At 30.1% G+C, this 19,383-nt stretch overlaps 1 protein-coding gene across 1 annotated transcript in view; it reads left to right on the forward strand.

Moving 5' to 3' along the window:
• The window catches only part of LOC113384605, a 24,526-nt gene extending 6,107 nt beyond the window's left edge, over positions 1–18,419 (forward strand). Inside the window, exons 3-8 of the mRNA XM_026622352.1 lie at positions 908–1,108; positions 1,830–1,971; positions 11,570–11,826; positions 13,125–13,316; positions 13,392–13,535; positions 17,412–18,419. Of these exons, the coding sequence (XP_026478137.1) occupies positions 908–1,108; positions 1,830–1,971; positions 11,570–11,826; positions 13,125–13,316; positions 13,392–13,535; positions 17,412–18,305 (1,830 nt within the window). The 3' untranslated portion in view covers positions 18,306–18,419. The remainder of the gene's footprint in view (positions 1–907; positions 1,109–1,829; positions 1,972–11,569; positions 11,827–13,124; positions 13,317–13,391; positions 13,536–17,411) is intronic.
• The last annotated feature ends 964 nt before the right edge of the window (positions 18,420–19,383 follow it).

Below are 19,383 nucleotides of genomic sequence, written 5' to 3' on the forward strand. Positions count from 1 at the left end.
AAAATCCTTATGATGGAACAAAACTACTTCCGAAACGTTGCTAATACATACTTACTTGCACATCTTCACTTGTAATTTCTTTTCATCAAGTGAATTTACTTTTATAATTATACTATAGACATTAATTTACAAGGATTTGGCAGAATAGTTTCAAGGTTTATATAGATAAGAAATGATAATGAACCATGAATTGAACCTTGTGGAACACCAAGTTTAATATTTACAATTTGTATGTAACATTTTGTTACAATTTTTCAACAATGTGAAAGAGAGAAGGAATAGATTTTATTTCACATTTGTTAACCTTTTGTAGGGTAAGTTATTGTAATCGTCCAAAAATCGAAATTGAAAATTTTTGCATATCTTCACGTTTAAGAGGTTTCTGAACATTTTGGCATACCTTAGAAAAATTTGATGTGTGTGTTTAAATACAATTTTACGTCCACGTTATCGGGCGCACGGATCAACCGTTTTGAATGGTTTAAAAAACATTCGATTTCTATTGATAGGGAGATGTGCTGATTAGTTTTTGGCAAAGGCAAGTCCAGCCGTTTCGGAGATACGTAGCTAAATGTGCCAAATAATAGCAGTTTTGAGAGAAATATGCATTCGGTTTGAATGATTCAAAAAACATTCTGTTTGTGTTGACTAAACGATTTTTTTGGAAAAAGAAAAAATATTTTTTTTAATATTATAAATAATTCGGACTTTCTTAATTTTAATTCGGTACAGTATATTCCAGCAATTTGCCTCAAGGCGCGATTCCATACACCACTAGTTTTTTATTATGTACTTTCTGGTATAATTTGATGACACATACCAAGTTCTGAAACGTAAATATTTTATTTTTTAATAAACTAATTTCATTAAATTTGTTTATTTATACTCATAAATAATTATCTTTTAGATTGAAGACTACAAAGATCACATCGAGCAACTCAGCAAGCAGCTTTATGAAATGGGTGAAAAGTTTGTCGAAGAACAAGACAAGAACAGTTTGCTGCAAAATGAAATCTCGATTTTGAGACAGGAGCTGCGCCAGCTCAAGAGCAAAGAATTTGAGGCATTTTTGTCCTCTCATAACAATCAATTGGCTAGCGATGAACTGGTAAGTAAAATAATAGATACAGTAGAATGTAAGGGTAACATAATATATTGAATAAACCTTTTTCACTCCAATGTCGAATGTCACTTGACATTGAGAAACTGAGAGACTGTATCAAAGTGTTTATAATTTATCTTAAACAATACTATTTCAATTTTACAGCTTTAAAAAATATGCCCATTTTCAAATCATTTCTGCCGCAAAAATCAATTTTCCAATGCTATTATTTCTTAACACGTTTATTTTTAATCTCAAAAAAGTTATTTGAAAATAATACCACATTCTTGCAAATGTTCCATTCAATTGCAAAGTTAGCACATACTAGTGGGTATCAAAACTTGAATATGTCATTAAACTTGTATTTGTTTAAAAGTTAATATGTTAATATTGTTTTGATTGAGATACAGAATTCTTTTTGAAAACAAACTGATTTTGTTCCACTAGCTCCACTGCCAAGTGATACTCGACATGGTGTAATATCTCTTTTTGCTTTTAAAAATTTTAAAACAGGAGGGATTTTTGTTACTAAAATGTTTGAATCACGAATGAATGTAATGAAAAACTAATAAATATGCTGTTAATATTTTAGATATAAAAATATCTTTTACAAAAAACGTAATTTTAGTGTGAAGCTAGTGGAATATAAAAACAAAACCAGGGTTGGGATTGAAAGAGTTAAGAGGATGAGTGTTATTATTTACTATTTGTTTTTTTATTTTTTTAGAGCGAGATGGCAAAGAGGTCAACATTTCCAAGAGTTGCTCAGAAGTCAACGTCAAAGGTAGTGAAACCAGAAGGTGGTAATCATGTCATCGAAGAAATAACAACCACCACGACACGTACTGTTAAGCCTGTATCGAGTGTTGGTAAGTTTCAATTTGATTTTTTACTTTATTATAATTATTTGACCAGGAGAAGGAAAAGGAAAAGGTTATGTTGTCGACAGAAAATATGATCTGCTAATTTTTTTTTTTTTTTTTTTGAGACTACAAGTTGTTCCGAACCGTTTGATATCGATATAATAATCAGAAATTATGAGCAGAATAAATGAGCCAAAATTTAGTCCAAAGTCTGTGATCTGGTTTATTTATATAATCATTTTAATTTAAATTAAAAATATTTCATAGTTTGGACCAAATATTAATAAGTAAATTTTCAATTAAATTTGAAACTTTTCATAGTTCATAATAGTTTAATAAAATCATGAATTACGGTCTCCATTCTTAGGACATACACCGAGTATGTCCTAAGGATTTTATTCCTTCATGTAAAAAATTTAAAGCCAAAGTAATTTAAACCAAAGTGCTTTTTATTATCTTAATTTATTCCTTTGTATAAAAAATCTGCAAAAATGATTCTTTTAATTATTAAATATGTACGTATGTGATAAATTCAATTAATGCAAATATGTTACAGATATGTTTGTTTAAAAAATATCAATTGCATTAATTAGTCTTTAACAAAAGCTACTAGTTTATTAATATTAATTAGTTGAATATTTTTAATTTTCTGGTATAAATTTTAATTTGCAAACAAAAATAAGCTCTTCGGACTTTTTCGATCGTGTTCGGTTCGTTCCGCTGATCGTTGACCAATAGCAACCTTCGATTTAAGAATTGTGCAGTACAAGTGCGCATAACCTAATTCATTTGTTTTTAACAAAAGTGAGTGGTTTTAGTCTTGTAGTTTTTTAGTAAAGTTCCGAAATGAGGAGTTTATGGAGCTTTAGGTAATGCACATATTATTTTGCTTTTAGAAATAGTTGTTTGCAAAAATAGTTAAAGATATAGGGTCCGTCAAATAACTTTTTTCTTGAAAATGCTATAAAAAACTACTGAATATTTTCTCAATCTTAAATTTCTTTTTTTTATTTGAAAGTATAATTCTTTCGGCTAATAATGAAAAATTATTTCATTGAGATAGATGCCCATCATTTTAAATGACTGCCAAAAAAATCTAACTTGCTACCAATAAGAAAAAATTAGATGGCAGATCCTTTACATGATAGTTAGTTTACTTGCCCTACTTTTCTTTCGAAGCCATCTTGTATTTTACAAAGCAAAGATCTTATCTGAAAAGTAATATAAGTTCTATAAACTTATTATTCAAGCATTTATTTAAATAATATATAATATTACTCAACTTAAAAGTGATTTTTTGAATAGTTTATATACATTTATTAGTATTGAAGACACTTGGGAGTCTTTTCAAAATCTTTGTAAACCCATATTTCTTTCTATTGTCATTGGTACAGGAGTTCTTTGTTAATACACTCCTAAATTTGTGCTCCTAATTTAAAATTTAACAATTTTTATTTAATTTTGTTAAGCACTTTAATCTATAATCAAAATTACTCAACTTAAAGCGATTGATAAATAGTTTCTATAAATGTATCAGTATCGAAGACTCTTGAGAGTCTTTTTAAAAGCTTTGTAAAGCAATATATCTATGTTTTGTTAACACACTCTTAAATTTGTGCTTCTAATTTAATCAAATTAAGACAAAAGATGTAAAATTTTATTATTTTATTATGAACTTTAATCCCTAAGCAAAAATAAGCTTTTTCGGACGTCTTCGAACGTGTTCGGCTCGTTCCGTTTATCGTTGACCAATAGCATGCTTTGATTTAAGAATTGTGCAGAGCAAGTGCGCATAACCTAATTCTTTTGTTTTTAACTAATTTATGTTAACAAAAGTGATTGATTTTAGTTTTGTAATTTTTTTTATTAAAGTTTTTTGGTTAAAAGTGTCCGAAATGAAGAGTTTATGGAGCTTTAGGTAATGTACATATAATTCTACTATTATGTTTAATAATTGAGAAATAGTTCTAAAAAAATGGTGAATGGTACTTGCCTGTATCACAGTCGTGTTGTATTTTACCTTCAGCCAGGAATGTAAATGAAACACTAGATAGATACACACTTTGAATTTTATCGCTTGTACATTTATTAAAATAATAACTCGATTAGTTATATTGAAGCTTTAGATTAGAAGCAAGTGAGCCATTTTGTTTGAAGACTCTCGGGAGTCACTTTAAAATCTTTGTAAACCAATATATATTTATATTGTCTTGGTACAGTAGCGTTTTGTTAATACACTCTTAAACTTATCACTTGTAGATTATTAAAAAAAATATTATTAAAATTTATAAAAATAAATAAATATATTTAAAATTATTATATACTTATTAAAATAACTCGATTAGTAATATCGAAGCTTTATATTAGAAGGAACAGAATTTCACCCTCATCTCATTGAAGACTCTCAAGAGTCCTTTTAAAGTCTTTGTAAAGCATTCTATTTGTTTTATTAATTTGTGCATCAGTTTAATAAATTTAAGACAAAAGATGTAAAATTTTAATAATTTGTTGTGCACTTTAATCTATAAGCAAAAAATAAGCTCTTTCGGACGTCATCGAACACGTTCGGTTTCCTTCGTTTATCGCTGACCAATAGCATGCTTTGATTTAAGAATTGTGCAGAGCAAGTGCGCATAACCTAATTCATTTGTTTTTAACTTATGTATGTTAACAAAAGTGATTGGTTTTAGTTTCGTAGTTTTTTAATAAAGTTTTTTGGTTAAAAGTGTCAGAAATGAGGAGTTTAAGAAGCTTTAGGTAATGTACATATTATTTTGCTTTTAGAAATACTTGTTTGCAAAAATGATTAAAGTTATACCATAGTTAGTTTACTTGCCTTACTTTTCTTTCGAAGCCATCTTGTATTTTACAAAGCAAAGATTTTATTCGGAAAGTAATAGAAGTTCTTTAAACTTATTACTCAAGCATTTATTAAAATAATTACTCAACTTGAAAGCGATGTTTTAAATAGTTTATATAAATGTATTAGTGTCGAAGATTTACATTAGATGTTACTCATATTTCATTCTTATCTCTTCGAAGACTCTCGGGAGTCTTTTCAAAGTGTTTATAAACCAATCATTTATGTTTTGTTAACACACTCCTAAATTTATGCTCTCAAATTAATCGTTAAAGATGTTAAATTTTATTATTTTGTCATGATTATTAATATTTAAGCAAAAAATAAGCTCATTCGGACGTCTTCGAACGTGTTCGGCTCGTCTCGTTTATCGTCGACCAATAGCAACCTTTGATTTAAGAGTTGTGCAGTGCAAGTGCGCATAACCTAATTCATTTGTTTTTAACTAATTTATGTTAACAAAAGTGATTGGTTTTAGTTCTGTAGTTTTTTTAATAAAGTTTTTGGTTAAAAGTGTCAGAAATGAAGAGTTTAAGGAGCTTTAGGTAATGTACATATTACTATACTATTATGTTTAATAATTGAGAAATAGTTTTAAAAAAATGGTGAAACACTTGCCTGTATCACAGTTGGGTTGTATTTTGCCTTCAGCAAGGAAAGTAAATGAAACACTAAATAGATACACACTTTGAACTTATTACTTGTACAATTATTAAAATAATAACTCGATTAATAATATCGAAGCTTTAGGTTAGAAGCAAGTGAGCCATTTTGTTTGAAGACTCTCGGGAGTCACTTTAAAGTCTTCGGGAGTCTCATCGAAGACTTTTGTGTGTCTTTTCAAAGTCTTTGTAAACTAATATATTTTTTTATTATCATTAGTACAGGAGTGTTTTGTTAACACACTCCTAAATTTGTGCTTCAATTTAATAAAATTACGACAAAAAATGTAAAATTTTAATATTTTGTTGTAAAGCTCTTTCGGACTTCATCGGACGTGTTCGGCTCGTCTCGTTTATCGTTGACCAATAGCATGCTTTGATTTAAGAATTGTGCAGAGCAAGTGCGCATAACCTAATTCATTTGTTTTTAACTAATGTATGTTAACAAAAGTGATTGCATCTAGTTTTGTAGTTTTTTAATAAAGTTTTTTAGTTAAAAGTGTCCGAAATGAGGAATTTATGGAACTTTAGGTAATGCCCACATTATTTTGCTATTAGAAATAGTTGTTTGTAAAATTGTTTAAGGATATATTAGTGTTAGTTTACTTGCCTTGCTTTTCTTTCGAAGCCATCTTGTAATTTACAAAGCAAAGATCTTATTAGGAAAGTAATAGAATTTCTATAAACTTATTACTCGAGCATTTATTAAAATAATTACTCGACTTAAAAGCGATTTATAAATAGTTTATATAAATGTATTAGTATCGAAGATTAGCATTAGATGTTACTCGTATTTCACTCTTATCTCATTGAAGACTCTCAGGTGTCTTTTCAAAGTCTTTGTAAACCAATCATCTATGCTAACACAACTAGAAATAGTTGTTTGCAAAAATAGTTAAAAGTTACACGAATGAGTTATATTACACGAAGTTAGTTTACTTGCCTTACTTTTCTTTCATAACAGCTATGTTGTATTTTACAAAGCAAAGATCTTATCCGGAAAGTAATTGAAGTTGTATAAACTTATTACTTGAGCATTTATTAATACCATTACTCAACTCAAAAGTGAATTTTTGAATAGTTTATATAAATTTATTAGTATCGAAGACTCTCGTGAGTCTTTTCAAAGTTTTTGTAAAGCAATCTATCTATATTTTGTTAACGCACTTCTAAATTTGTGCTTCAATTTAATGAAATTAAAACAAATGGTATTTGTTAATTTAATTTATTTAATTTTAATATTTACTTTAATCTATAAGCAAAAAATAAGCTCTTTATAGTCTTCGTACGTTATCGACCATGTTCGGCTCGTTTCGTTTATCGTTGACCAATAGCATGCTTAGAATTACAGAGTTGTGCAGGGCAAGTGCGTAACCTAATTCACTTGTTTTTAACTAATGTATATTAACAAAACTGATTGATTTTAGTTTTGTAGTTTTATAGTAAAGTTTTTTGTTTAAAAGTGTCCGAAATGAGGAATTTATGGAGCTTTAGGTAATATACTTATTATTCTGTTATTATGTTTACTAATTGGAGAAATAGTTGTGTGCCAAAAATGATTAGGTACTGCGGATAGTTCATTTGTCTGTTTTGCAGTCGGACATCTTATTCGGATTCATTTAAACTTACTCCTTGTATATTCATTAAAGTAAATATAAACCCATCGCGTTTTTTCTCTTTGCCAATCAAAATAGCATATTTTTTTAAAACTATATGCTGGGTGTAAATGCATTTAAAGAAATTATCTTCTATGAGATACTTCCTTTTTTCGACATTTTATTTAAGATCGATGGCCATTTTTTTCAATCTTCGAGTAGGAGATTCCTCGCTTAATTCTTTCAAATATTTGTTTGGGTGGCCTGGTTAATTTTCGTGGTATTTTTTGCTCCTATCTTTTATCGTTTTATTAATAGTTTTTTAAGTCTTTATGAACCCATCGCGTGAAAAGCAATTTCTATACAATTAATATAGAGATGTTCTATTATCAAAGCATTTGATAGGGTTTTGAAAGCTTCTTTTTAAAGCCATAGTAATGTAAATCAAAGTGCTTTTTATTATCATATTTTTTTTATTTATTTATATATACATATATATACATTATTTTCATATCTCAGACAGACAGAGGTGTCTGGTATGAGAGATTATGAAAAACAGTTTTCATATAATATATACATTTCATTTGACTATTTCTTTAATATAATATCTATTATAATTAAAATAAATCTATCTTTATATATAACTCTTCAGTCTTCTTTGTCTTCAATTTCCTTATAATATTTCTTTATTTTTCTTTTAAGTTTATCGTCATCATTGGTCATCTTAATATCGTTTGGCAATTCATTATATTAATTAATTATTTAAATTAATTTAATTTGAAATTTGTTCTAATTTATCGTAAAAATGTTAAATTTTAAGTTTTTGCTATAATCTTTAATCAATAACTAAAAATAAGCAATTTGTCGACTTCGGACATCATCGAACATGTTCGGCTCTTTCCGCTTTTCGATGTCCAATAGTATGCTCGGATTCTGGATACGTGCAGTTCAAGTGCGCATAACCTAATTCATTTGTTTTTGTCATAAACATAATCGTAAATTGTGAAATGTGGTTGGTTTTTTAATTGTTGTTAATTTATTTGGTGTTATTTAAAAAAAAGTGTTTGGTTTACAAATTGAAATGTGGAGTTTAGGAAAATAAAGGTATTACTAAAATAAAGGTACTCTACGTAGTTTACTTATCTGTTCTCAAATTTGTGCTGTATTTGCCTTTATCATAAAAGTTATTAAAAAAATTAATTAGAACAATCGCTTATTGATTTACTAGTAGTTTACATAGATACAAATATTAATATCCAACCTATTAATTATTTATAAGTAAAAATAAAATATAAATTTCTGTCGTCTTCGTACGTTATCGAACATGTTCGGCTCGTTCCGCGTATCATTGACCAATAGTATGCTCGGATTCTGAATACGTGCAGTGCAAGTGCCCTTAACCTAATTCATTTGTTTTTGTCATAAACATAATCGTAAATTGTGAAATGTGGTTGTTTTTTTAATTGTTGTTAATTTATTTGGTGTTATTTAAAAAAAAGTGTTTGGTTTTCCTAACTGAAATGTGGAGTTTAGGAAGTACGTTATCGAACGCGTTCGGCTTTAGGTAATGTAAATTTTATTTCACTATGTTTAAAATGAAAAGTCTAAATTGAAGGTACTCTACGGCTTGAAGGTATTTGCCTCCATTTAAAAAAATAAATTAAACACTAATTAAAACAATCGCTTATTGATTTACTAGTAGTTTATACAGATACAAATATTAATATCGAACCTTTTAATTTTTATAAGTAAAAATAAAATATAAATTTCTGTCGTCTTCGTTCGTTATCGTACATGTTCGGTTCGTTCCGCTTATCGTTGACCAATAGCAAAGCTTCGATTTTAGAATTGTGCAGGTGCAAGTGCGCATAACCAAATTCATTTGTTTTTGTAAAAGTAATTGATTTTGTATTTTCGATGTAGATTTTTTAAGTTTTTTTGGTGCTTAAAATCAAAATGAGGAATTTAAGAAGCCTTAGGTAATATAAATCATATTGTACTGTGTTTAATAATGGTAGATGAATATGTATTAAAGCTACTCTAAATAGTTTTGTACAGTTTGATTTGTACTTGCTTTTGGCAGAGATGTTTTATTTTGTTCAAAAGTAAATTAAACATTGAATAAATTACTTAGCGAGTGTAAAGAGATTTTTAATCATTCTATATATAAATTGATGTATTAATACCCAAGATTTAGTTTTATAAGTAAAAATAAGTATGTAAATAAATTTGTCATCTTCGTGCATGTTCGGTTCGTTCCGCTGATCGTTGACCAATAGCAAGCTTTGATTTTAGAATTGTGCAGGTGCAAGTGCGCATAACCAAATTCATTTGTTTTGTAAAAGTAATTGATTTTGTATTTTCGATGTAGATTTTTTAAGTTTTTTTGGTGCTTAAAATCAAAATGAGGAATTTACGAAGCCTTAGGTAATATAAATTTTATTGTACTGTGTTTAATAAGGGTAGATAAATGTGTTTAGGGCTTCTCTAAATAGTTTTGTACAGTTTGATCTGTGTTTGCTTTTGGCAAAGATGTTTTATTTCGTTCAAAAGTAAATTAAACGTTGAATAAATTACTTAGCGAGTGTAAAGAGATTTTTATTTAGTTTATATATAAATTGATGTATTAATACCCAAGATCAAGTTTTATAAGCGAAAATACGTATATAAATAAATTTCTGTCGTCTTCGTGCATGTTCGGTTCGTTCCGCGTATCGTTGACCAATAGCAAGCTTCATTTAAGAATTGTGCAGTGCAAATGCGCATAACCAAATTCATTTGTTTTTGTAAAAGTAATTGGTTTTGTGTTTTTGATGATTAACATTTTTAAGTTTTTGGTGCTTAAAAGTTAAAATGAGGAATTTACGAAGCCTTAGGTAATATAAATCATATTGTACTGTGTTTAATAATGGTAGATGAATATGTATTAGGGCTACTCTATATAGTTTTGTACAGTTTGATTTGTACTTGCTTTTGTCGGAGAGGTTATTCAAAAGTAAATTAAATATTAAATGAATGAATTACTTATCGAGTGTAACGAGATGTTTGTGTATAATTAGTTTATATACAAATTGATGAATTAATACCCAAGATATAGTTTTATAAGCAAAAATAAGAATGTAAATTAATTTCCGTCATCTTCGTGCAGTTCGGTTCGTTCCGCTTATCGTTGACCAATAGCAAGCTTGATTTTAGAATTGTGCAGGGCAAGTGCGCATAACCTCATTCATTTGTTTTTAACTAATTTATGTTAACAAAAGTAATTGGTTTTAATTTTTGGTGTTAATTTTTTATGAAAAAGGCTATTGCTATAAATTGCAGTGATGATTTAAAATGCTTTAGGGTATGTGTACATATTATTTTACTACGTTTAATAATTGAGTGTATGCATAAAAAGTAGTTATGAAAGATTTCAGTTTTGACCAAATTATACATCTATACATATATATATATTTGTTCTTATTATTCAATTGATTGATTATTTGGTTTTGGTAGAAACAAAATAATTATGTTCTAAAGACATTCGATATGTAAAATTTTTCTCGTTCCTTGTATATATATTATCTCATTACTCGTTTGAATTTTTGTCATTGCTGCTTGTATAGATTTTTTTTTTGTTGTTCAAATAATTTAATTCTCATTGCTCATATAAATATTTCTTACATTGCTACTATGAATAATTTTTCATTGCTCATACACTTGTATACATGATTTTTTATTGCTTGTATACTCGTATAAATAATTTTTCATTGTTCGTTTGAATATTTTTTCATTGCTGCTTGTATAGGTTTTTTTCTAATCGCTTATATAAATTATTTCTCATTGCTCATATGGAAAACTTATACTCACATAAGTGATTTTTAAAGTATAAAAAAATTCTCATTGCTTGTATAATCATATAAATGATTTTTTATTGCTTGTATACTTGTGTACATAATTTTTCATAGCTTGTATTAATCTTGTATAAATAATTTCTCAATGCTCGTTAGAATGATTTTCTCATTGCTGCTGCTCGTATAGATTTTTTCCTTATTATTCATATAAATTATTTCTCATTGCTCATATAATGACGTCTCATTGATTGTATACTCAGATAAAAGATTTTTTATTGCTTGTATACTCGTATACATAGTTTTCCATAGCTTGTATTAATTTTGTATAAATAATTTCTTAATGTTTGTTCGAATATTTTCTCATTGCTGCTCATTTTTTTTGCTTATTTTAACAATCAGATTACAATACAATCTATAAGTTAAAACTTATGGTATTGAAAGAAAAAAAAAATAGAACAAGGAATTCAAGAAAAGAAATAGAATAAATTAATGAATAAAGAATAATTAAAATCATAGTATTAATAATAAAAACAATAACCAATAATAAATAATAATTATAAATAACTTGTTTGAACATTTTCCTGTATTGCTGCTCATATAGAATTTTTCTCATTGCTAGTGTAATTAATTTCTTATCTCATTCCATTATCCCAGGTTCGAATATCTTTATGGAAGACGAAGATGAGGTCTTCAATAACACCTACTTGATGGACCTGAAGGCGGGCCGTTGCGAAGTACCCGGTACCAGCACGACATTCAAGAGTTGCGAAAATTTGGCCAACAATAAGGACGAGTCGAATTTCAAAAGGCTGTCGGAGCTGAGATGGAGGAATTCTATGTGCCCCCCACACCTGAGGAGCTCCTACGCCACCGAGACCGGCCTGGAAGAGTTCAGGGAGAATGAGGTTAAGGTAAGGATGAAAAATAATTGTCAAAATTTGGAACAAATCTACTCAATTAATTACTGAGTTAACTAATAACTAATGGATATTTATTTATTTATTTATTCAACGCCCAAGGCAATAATACAATATAGTTATATTTTAAAGTGTACAAATTATAAACTAAAGAGATAGATAGCTCTGTATATATATATATGGCGTTGATGGCCATTCGATATTAAATATTATTATTTAGAAGTGAAACCGCAATTAACTGTTGTAGACTCGATGATAATGTGAGTTTATTGATAACTCAATTTACAACGAAACTGATATGATATAAATTTTGATATCAATTTATTAGCCCGACAATTGATCGCAAACTAAAACCGAGAGAACAATTTTTCGATCGTGAAAACAATAATCTCGCTATAGCTTGCTAGATGCGATATTCGCATCAGCGTAGCTCCAAATGTGCTGTGTAGTTTAGTCATCACATTGGCGTCAATCAACTGACATCTGTCAATAACATTTTCATTCCGCCACATATACATAACACTTAATATAAACTACAAATATACATGGTCTGTTCAAAAAGTACCCGGAATTACTAATAATTAAATTTCGCGGGTCTGGAGTGTCTGATTGTCAAAATTTTTTTTTTATTGTGTTGGTATACATGCCCCTAAAGTATGATGAAATTTTCAGCTATATTCACTGTTTACTTTGTCTGTGGTAGTCGCTAAGGTTCGACGTGTTTTTCTGAGCTCGGCGATTTTTACAATGGAAGAATTGAAAAGTCAAAGAATTTGTATTAAATTTTGCGTAAAAAATGAAATAAAGTGTTGCAAAGTGCAAAAATTCACCAGATATGGCTCCGTGTGACTTTTTCCTATTCCCAAAGTTGAAGAGACCCATGAAAGGACGGCGGTTTTCCTCGATTGAAGAAATAAAGGCCGAATCGCTGAGAGTGCTCAAGGACATATCAAAAAGTGAATATCAAGGGTGCTTCGAAAATTGGAAAAAACGCTGGCATAAGTGTATTATATCTGGGGGGGACTACTTTGAAGGGGACCACATTAATGTAGACGAATAAATAAATATTTTTTTGAAAAAACGAAAATTACGAAAACTTTTTGAACAGACCTCGTATAACATTAAATAAAAACTAATAAAATTAAACATTTAATAAACTATAAATCACTAGCTAAGACAGTCTTTTGAGGATAATTTTTCTGGTTTGATTTTTTCTATTTGTCACCAACAGACCAAAGATATCAATCTCAGAAGCAAATTCACTTATTATATTAATATACTTTTTTTACCAGTCTGTGGACACGAGTGCAACTCACCTCCTGCCATCAGACAACGTAACAACCGGCAGACGATCGACATTATCCTCATCTGGCCTGAAATGGAACAAGGATCGCGGCCAGGGCACCAGCTATCGAAAACCAGGTCCTCCGACACCCAGCAAACACGCCGGAAGGAACAGCATCGGTGGCAGAAATAGTCTTCATGTGAGCACCAATCACAATGATGATACTTCTAGTACTAGATTGTTTTTTGTACTAATTCTTTTTCCTCTTTTGTAGAGTTCCGATCTTCCCAGGGACATTTTGAAGGAGAAGAATGACAATAAATCCACCAACACCGGTGCTGTTAAGAAAGCGAAAGCCAGCACTCCGAACAGAATAAAGGCCATGTTTGGGGGATCCAAAACGCAACAGAATAACGAGGTATGTAACTGTAGTAGGACAGGTTTTATGTCTCGTGTGTTATATACAATGTTGTTGAAAGTGGTCGGGTATTGTCTTATGAGATGGAGACTTATGATAAGGGATGGACGAGAGAATTGTGATGGAGATGGGGGAGAAATTGTACATGATTGATTTTGAGAGCAAGATTTAGGGACTTATTATGCTGCATATTAGAAAAATGTTATGGCAAGGCCATGTTACGCTGCAACTTGCATACATTATGCTACTGAATCATACTGAATACTGTCAAAATGTAATGTATTTGCTGTGCATTCAGGCGATTCACACATAAACTGCAACGTCACTCGTATGTTATGGAGCTGTATGAGAAACACACTGTTATCTAACATCGCTTTTTTGCGGCATTTGTGCGGCTTTTAGGTTGTTTTCCCGAGAAATTCGCCTGGCTGCACACCAACCGCATGGCTTTTGTCAAAATTAGTATGGAAAGTTCATGAAATGATCTTGCCATAACATTTTTCTGTTATGTGGCAAAATTGGTCTCTTAGTCTAATGCTTATAAAAGGTGTGTTTTCTAGAGAATTGTCACCCAGCCATTTATTGTGTGCATATAAGGGTTTTAAATACTATTATGGTCCTTGAACAAAACTACAAGTTATTGGTAGTCTGTTGGTTTTTATGTCAATTCATTGTTGGTACCCATACTGTCACCATTAGTACAATGAGAGACATTACAGTTGCATTTGTGATTTGACAAGGTATTTACAGTATATTAAAGAATGTCTGTAAATGAATTGTCAATAGTTTGTGGTTGACTAAGTTGTTGAAGTAATGACACTTTCCGATGATCAGAATAGTGTAGTTTTATAAAAAGTAAATAAACAAAACATCGGATTTAAAATGAAGAACATTGTCTAATATTCATAAGTATTATATAAACTGAATTGCAATGTTAAGACTACTTATTTGAATTTGAATTGAAATCCGAATTATTTCTGATATTACAAAATAACATTTTTTTGGAGATTAAAAAAAAATGAAAAAAAAAATCTTTTTTAGAAACTTATTTGAATCATTCAAATCGGAAGCTTAGTTTTCTTAAAAACCGCCATTTTTTGAGCTTTTAAACTTTCCATGGGGTACGTTAAATTAATCGCAAAAAATCGAAAATCAAAATTTTTATATATCTTCACGCTTCAAAAATTTCTGATCATTTTACTGACATACCTTAGATAAAATGAATGTATGTATGTGTGTGTACGTATGTGGTTGCGTGCGTGTGTGTGTGTGCGGACACAAATTTTCGTCGACGATTTCGCAAACACGGATCAACCGATTTGAACATTTCAAAAAGCATTCGATTCCTATTGATAAAGAGACGTGCTGATTAGTTTTTGATAAAGGCAGGTTCAGGCATTTTGGAGATACGAAATGAAGAATTGATGAAATTTTTGGTAAGGCAGATCTGGCGGTTTCGGAGATACAGAGGAAAAAGTAAAAATAAGATATTTGGCGGTCAAAAATGATCATTAGACATATGTACATCGTATTATCATATATTTGATAAAATTTTTAAAAATGAGTACTAATTAACTTCCCGTAGGGCAAGTTATAGTAATCGCAAAAAAATCAAAAATGAAAATTTTTATATATCTTTACGTTTCAGAGGTTTCTGAACATTTTGGCATACCTTAGAAAAAATGGATGTATGTGTGTGTGTGTGTGTGTGTGTGTGTGTGTATGTGTGTGTGTATGTATGTATGTGTGTGTATGTATGTGCGGATACAAATTTTCGTCGACGATTTCGGGAACACGGATCAACCGATTTGAATAATTCAAAAAACATTCGATTCGTATTGATAAGGAGACGTGCTGATTAGTTTTTGGCGAAGGCAGGTCTAGCCGTTCCGAAGATACGGGGCAAAAAGTGCCGAAAACGGTAACTCAGTTTTTAAGAGAACGGAGCGTCCGATTTGAATAATTCAAAAAACATTTCACTTGTATTGACAAGATGAAGAATCGATAAAATTTTCATGAAGGTAGGTCTAGCGGTTTCGGAGATATGGAGGAAAAAGTAAAAAAATGAGCCATTTGGCGGTCAAAAATGATCATTAGACATATGCACATCAAAATATCAGATATTTTATAGAGATTTTAACAATAAGTATACATTTTGTTAACATTCCTATGGGTTCCGTACCAACGCTTATGCGTTAGACATTGACGCGGGGCTTACGCGCTTTATATTTTGTCCCTATGCAGTTAAAGCAGTACGATTGCTTTGAAAAGAAAGTTCAGATCTTCCACAATATGTCAAAATAAAGAAAAAAAATTTTTTTTCAAAAAAAAAAAAAAATTAAAAAAAAATTATTTTTTTAAAAAAAAAAATTTTTCAAATATTTTTTTTTTCAAAAAAAGTAATTTTTTGTCCAATTTATAGTTTCTCAAAAATCTTATTTTTTCAAAGTAAATTTTTTTTCAAAAATGTTGATCGTTTTTTAAAAAAATAATAATTTTTGGTACGGGAAGTTCCAGCAATTTGCCTTAAGGCACGATGCCCTAATTGCCTTAAGACAGAATTCCACTTACAGCTAGTTTTGTTACAATTTTGTTGGGGTCCGTACCATGATTGTTAATTTTTAAAGCTTACTTTTAACGATCCAAACAAATTTCAAAATTTTAATTTTTTTTTTTAAATATACTTCAAATATGAATTTTAAATTTATAATTTAGTTTGAAAATGTATATATTTCAAATGCGTTATTCTGATCGTAAGAATTATATCCTCAGATGGATTCGTTCGGCACCTCTTGCGAATGTAAAGATTTTCAAGTGATTTGGACGATAAGGTGGTCATTGTATATTTTATGAGCGATAAAATATATAGTGCTTGATTATAATTATCTATTTGAAAATGTTTAAAACAAATGTTATTAATCATTGATCATTATTTATTGATTACTGATTTTTTTCCTTGAATTTTTAATTCTGGTACAAGTTCCAGCAATTTGCCTTAAGCCACGATGCCATGCACTACTAATTTTCACTTTTTTTTTACTAGAACTCCGAAACGGCTAGACTTGCCTTTGCCAAAAATGAATCAGCACGTCTCTTTATCAATGCGAATCGAATGTTTTTTTTTGAACTATTCAAATCGGTGTTCCCGAAATCGTCGACGAAAATTTGTATCCGCATAAACACACACATGCATCTATTTCTTTTAAGGTATGCCAACATATTCAAAAACCCCTAAAACGTGAATATATATAAAAGTTTTCATTTTCAATTTTTTTGCGATTACTATAACTTACTCTACAGAAAGTTAACAAGGAAGCATGGGAAAGGGAGTCATTTCTGATGCTCTCGCACCATGCATCTGCCTTCGGGCAGACTATCATTTATTACACAGGCCAACAAAGAAAATGGTGCAAACGATTTTAATGCAGTTTTTAAGTATATTTGGGGCGCTGATTTCAAAAATGGCATTGGTTTTTTTTCTATGAGCTTTAGTTTTCAAGATATGATATATATGATATATAAGGAATGAAAGTACAAAATAGTAATACAATTCAGAATGTTATTTTAATGAGATAAGCCTACTCGTACATACAAACTTACAAGACCCATCCGGCCTTTGTTGGGACATTAGTTGACACTGTGAAAAGTTCTTTTCCGTGACGACCTAGTATGGACCTGGTTTCGGCAACTTCTTTGTAAGTTCAAATTTAGAGCTGATACAACAAAATGGTTTGCAGATTTGAAATCAGCGCAAAAAATACTATAAGAATCAGCTCTAACATTTTATGCACCAAACAAACAAAAATGTTTTGTAGTCCTGTGTTATTGTTACCTCAGCCTTACGTCATAGTATCGTTTCGTTTTCGTCTTCCGCAGTTCCGTCGCAAGTCTCGTCGTCGCATCAGTTTGAATATCAGTAGGAAATTGAAAACATCATTTCGTTGTTTACGTAACAACTCGATCGCTTCGGAAATCTCCTCGGACTCATCCGGCATCGAAAAACACCAGCAAAGGAAGCGTATTGCGTCCGCGCCCAAACCTGGCGCGATTGCATCTTGGAGGGAGCCGAAGAAGTCGATTATCGACTCGTTTTCGTCGAGTACCACCGATGATGATGATGATGATGATGATGTTTCTGTCGCATCGAACAACGTCTCACATGGTGTGGACGACTTTGGAGTTTTCACTGAAGATTTAAAATACTACGTGGATTTATTAAAAGAAGGATTCGAGACAAAGTTGAGTTTGAGGAGAAGAAATCGCATTGGTGCACAGTCGACGCCGAAAAAGTTGGACAGGAAAACTTTGCTGGATGATCAGAAACCTACAGCATCTTGCAGTGTGAAAGTTGACTCTCCAACAGAAGTTTTGCGTATCCAGACAGACGATCGCCAAAACCTCGTCACTAGCAACTTTATCCTGACCCCTATCATCGAGCAACAAACACCAGCGGATGCCCAAACTCCGCAAAATCTCGTTCGCCAAGTTTTGAGCATCAGGTCGTCGACTCCTAGAATTTCCCAATCTTTTACCAGTCCCAATCCCAATCATGTGGTGATCGATCTGCCTTCGATTAGAAGATCGAGGTTGTCATTGCCGAGTAGTGCTGGTCACAGGACGGTCATTACATACAGCGAACAGGAGCAGATAGTACTTAGTGGACGAAATCGATTATTTGAGGAGAATATGGTGACGATGATGTTGGTTGCTGTTATTTTAGTGGTGTTTGCTTCGGTTCTGGTTTACTACAAATATCAAACGAAGGATTGAGATAAGCAAAAGGAATGGCACCATATGGCTTACACCAAGTTTTCTGTGAAATGTGATATGAAAGAAATTAAGAGTTTGCTTTGTGTTTTTATAATGTGATGATTAATTTGGTAATTAAATCAGTATTCAAATTTTATTAAATTATTATTCTTGGTTATATTATAATAAGCGTGGTTATATGTTGTATTACAAACCAGTATAAATTAATTCTTTTAATTTAAATATTTGAATAAATACTGTGATATATTGTGCCAACCAAAAGTAGCTGTTTAAAATAATTTTAACCTATTACTGCAATAATAATCTTTGAGTTTGATTATTATTACGAATTTTATTTATTATAAATTATACTTAATAATCTATCATTTTATTGTTGATGCATTCATTCATAATTTGTATTGATTCTGTATATTTGTTTTTAAAATTGTGATCATTGATGTAGTAATTGTTGTATATATGTATATATTATATATTTTTAAAATTTAATACATAATATACGGTTTGAGTAAAAATATTTGCTGTTTTATTTATAATTGTAATGTGGAAAACTTGTTTTTTAGTTACTTGCAGTATCTGTTTTTTATTTTAATTTTTTTACATAAAACTTTATCCAATAAAATAACATTACTGTATGTAGCAATTGTTGAAAAAAATTTAAGTCGTCTATTTTAAAACTTTTATCCTAATTTTAAAAAAAGAGTGCGCGTAAGGTTCACACGCGATTGAAGTAAAACTTTTTTGCTATTGTACAAGATGGCATTTAAAAAAATAAATTTGTAAAAATAAATGCATCATATAAAATTTTGAATTTAATTTGCGGTTTTGGAAATTGATTAGTTTCATTAATACTAGGTGCCCAAGATATAGCTTTCCCTCGACTAAATAATATAAGATTTTGACTTTAACCTTGTTCATTAATTTCATTACTTTCAAGAGCTATAGTAGAAAGAGGTGCTACTAGAATGCATTAAGTAGTTAAAAGAAAAATATGTAAACTTCCTCAAAACTTCCAAAAGATTCTGAAATATAATTCTAAAAAAGTTAAATCTTCGGCAAGATAGAATAAAGTTGGGTTGCT

The sequence above is a fragment of the Ctenocephalides felis genome, unplaced genomic scaffold (assembly GCF_003426905.1).
Source record: "Ctenocephalides felis isolate EL2017-DRISC unplaced genomic scaffold, ASM342690v1 CF-g0.4_SCAFFOLD_03571, whole genome shotgun sequence".
Lineage (NCBI taxonomy): Eukaryota > Metazoa > Arthropoda > Insecta > Siphonaptera > Pulicidae > Ctenocephalides > Ctenocephalides felis.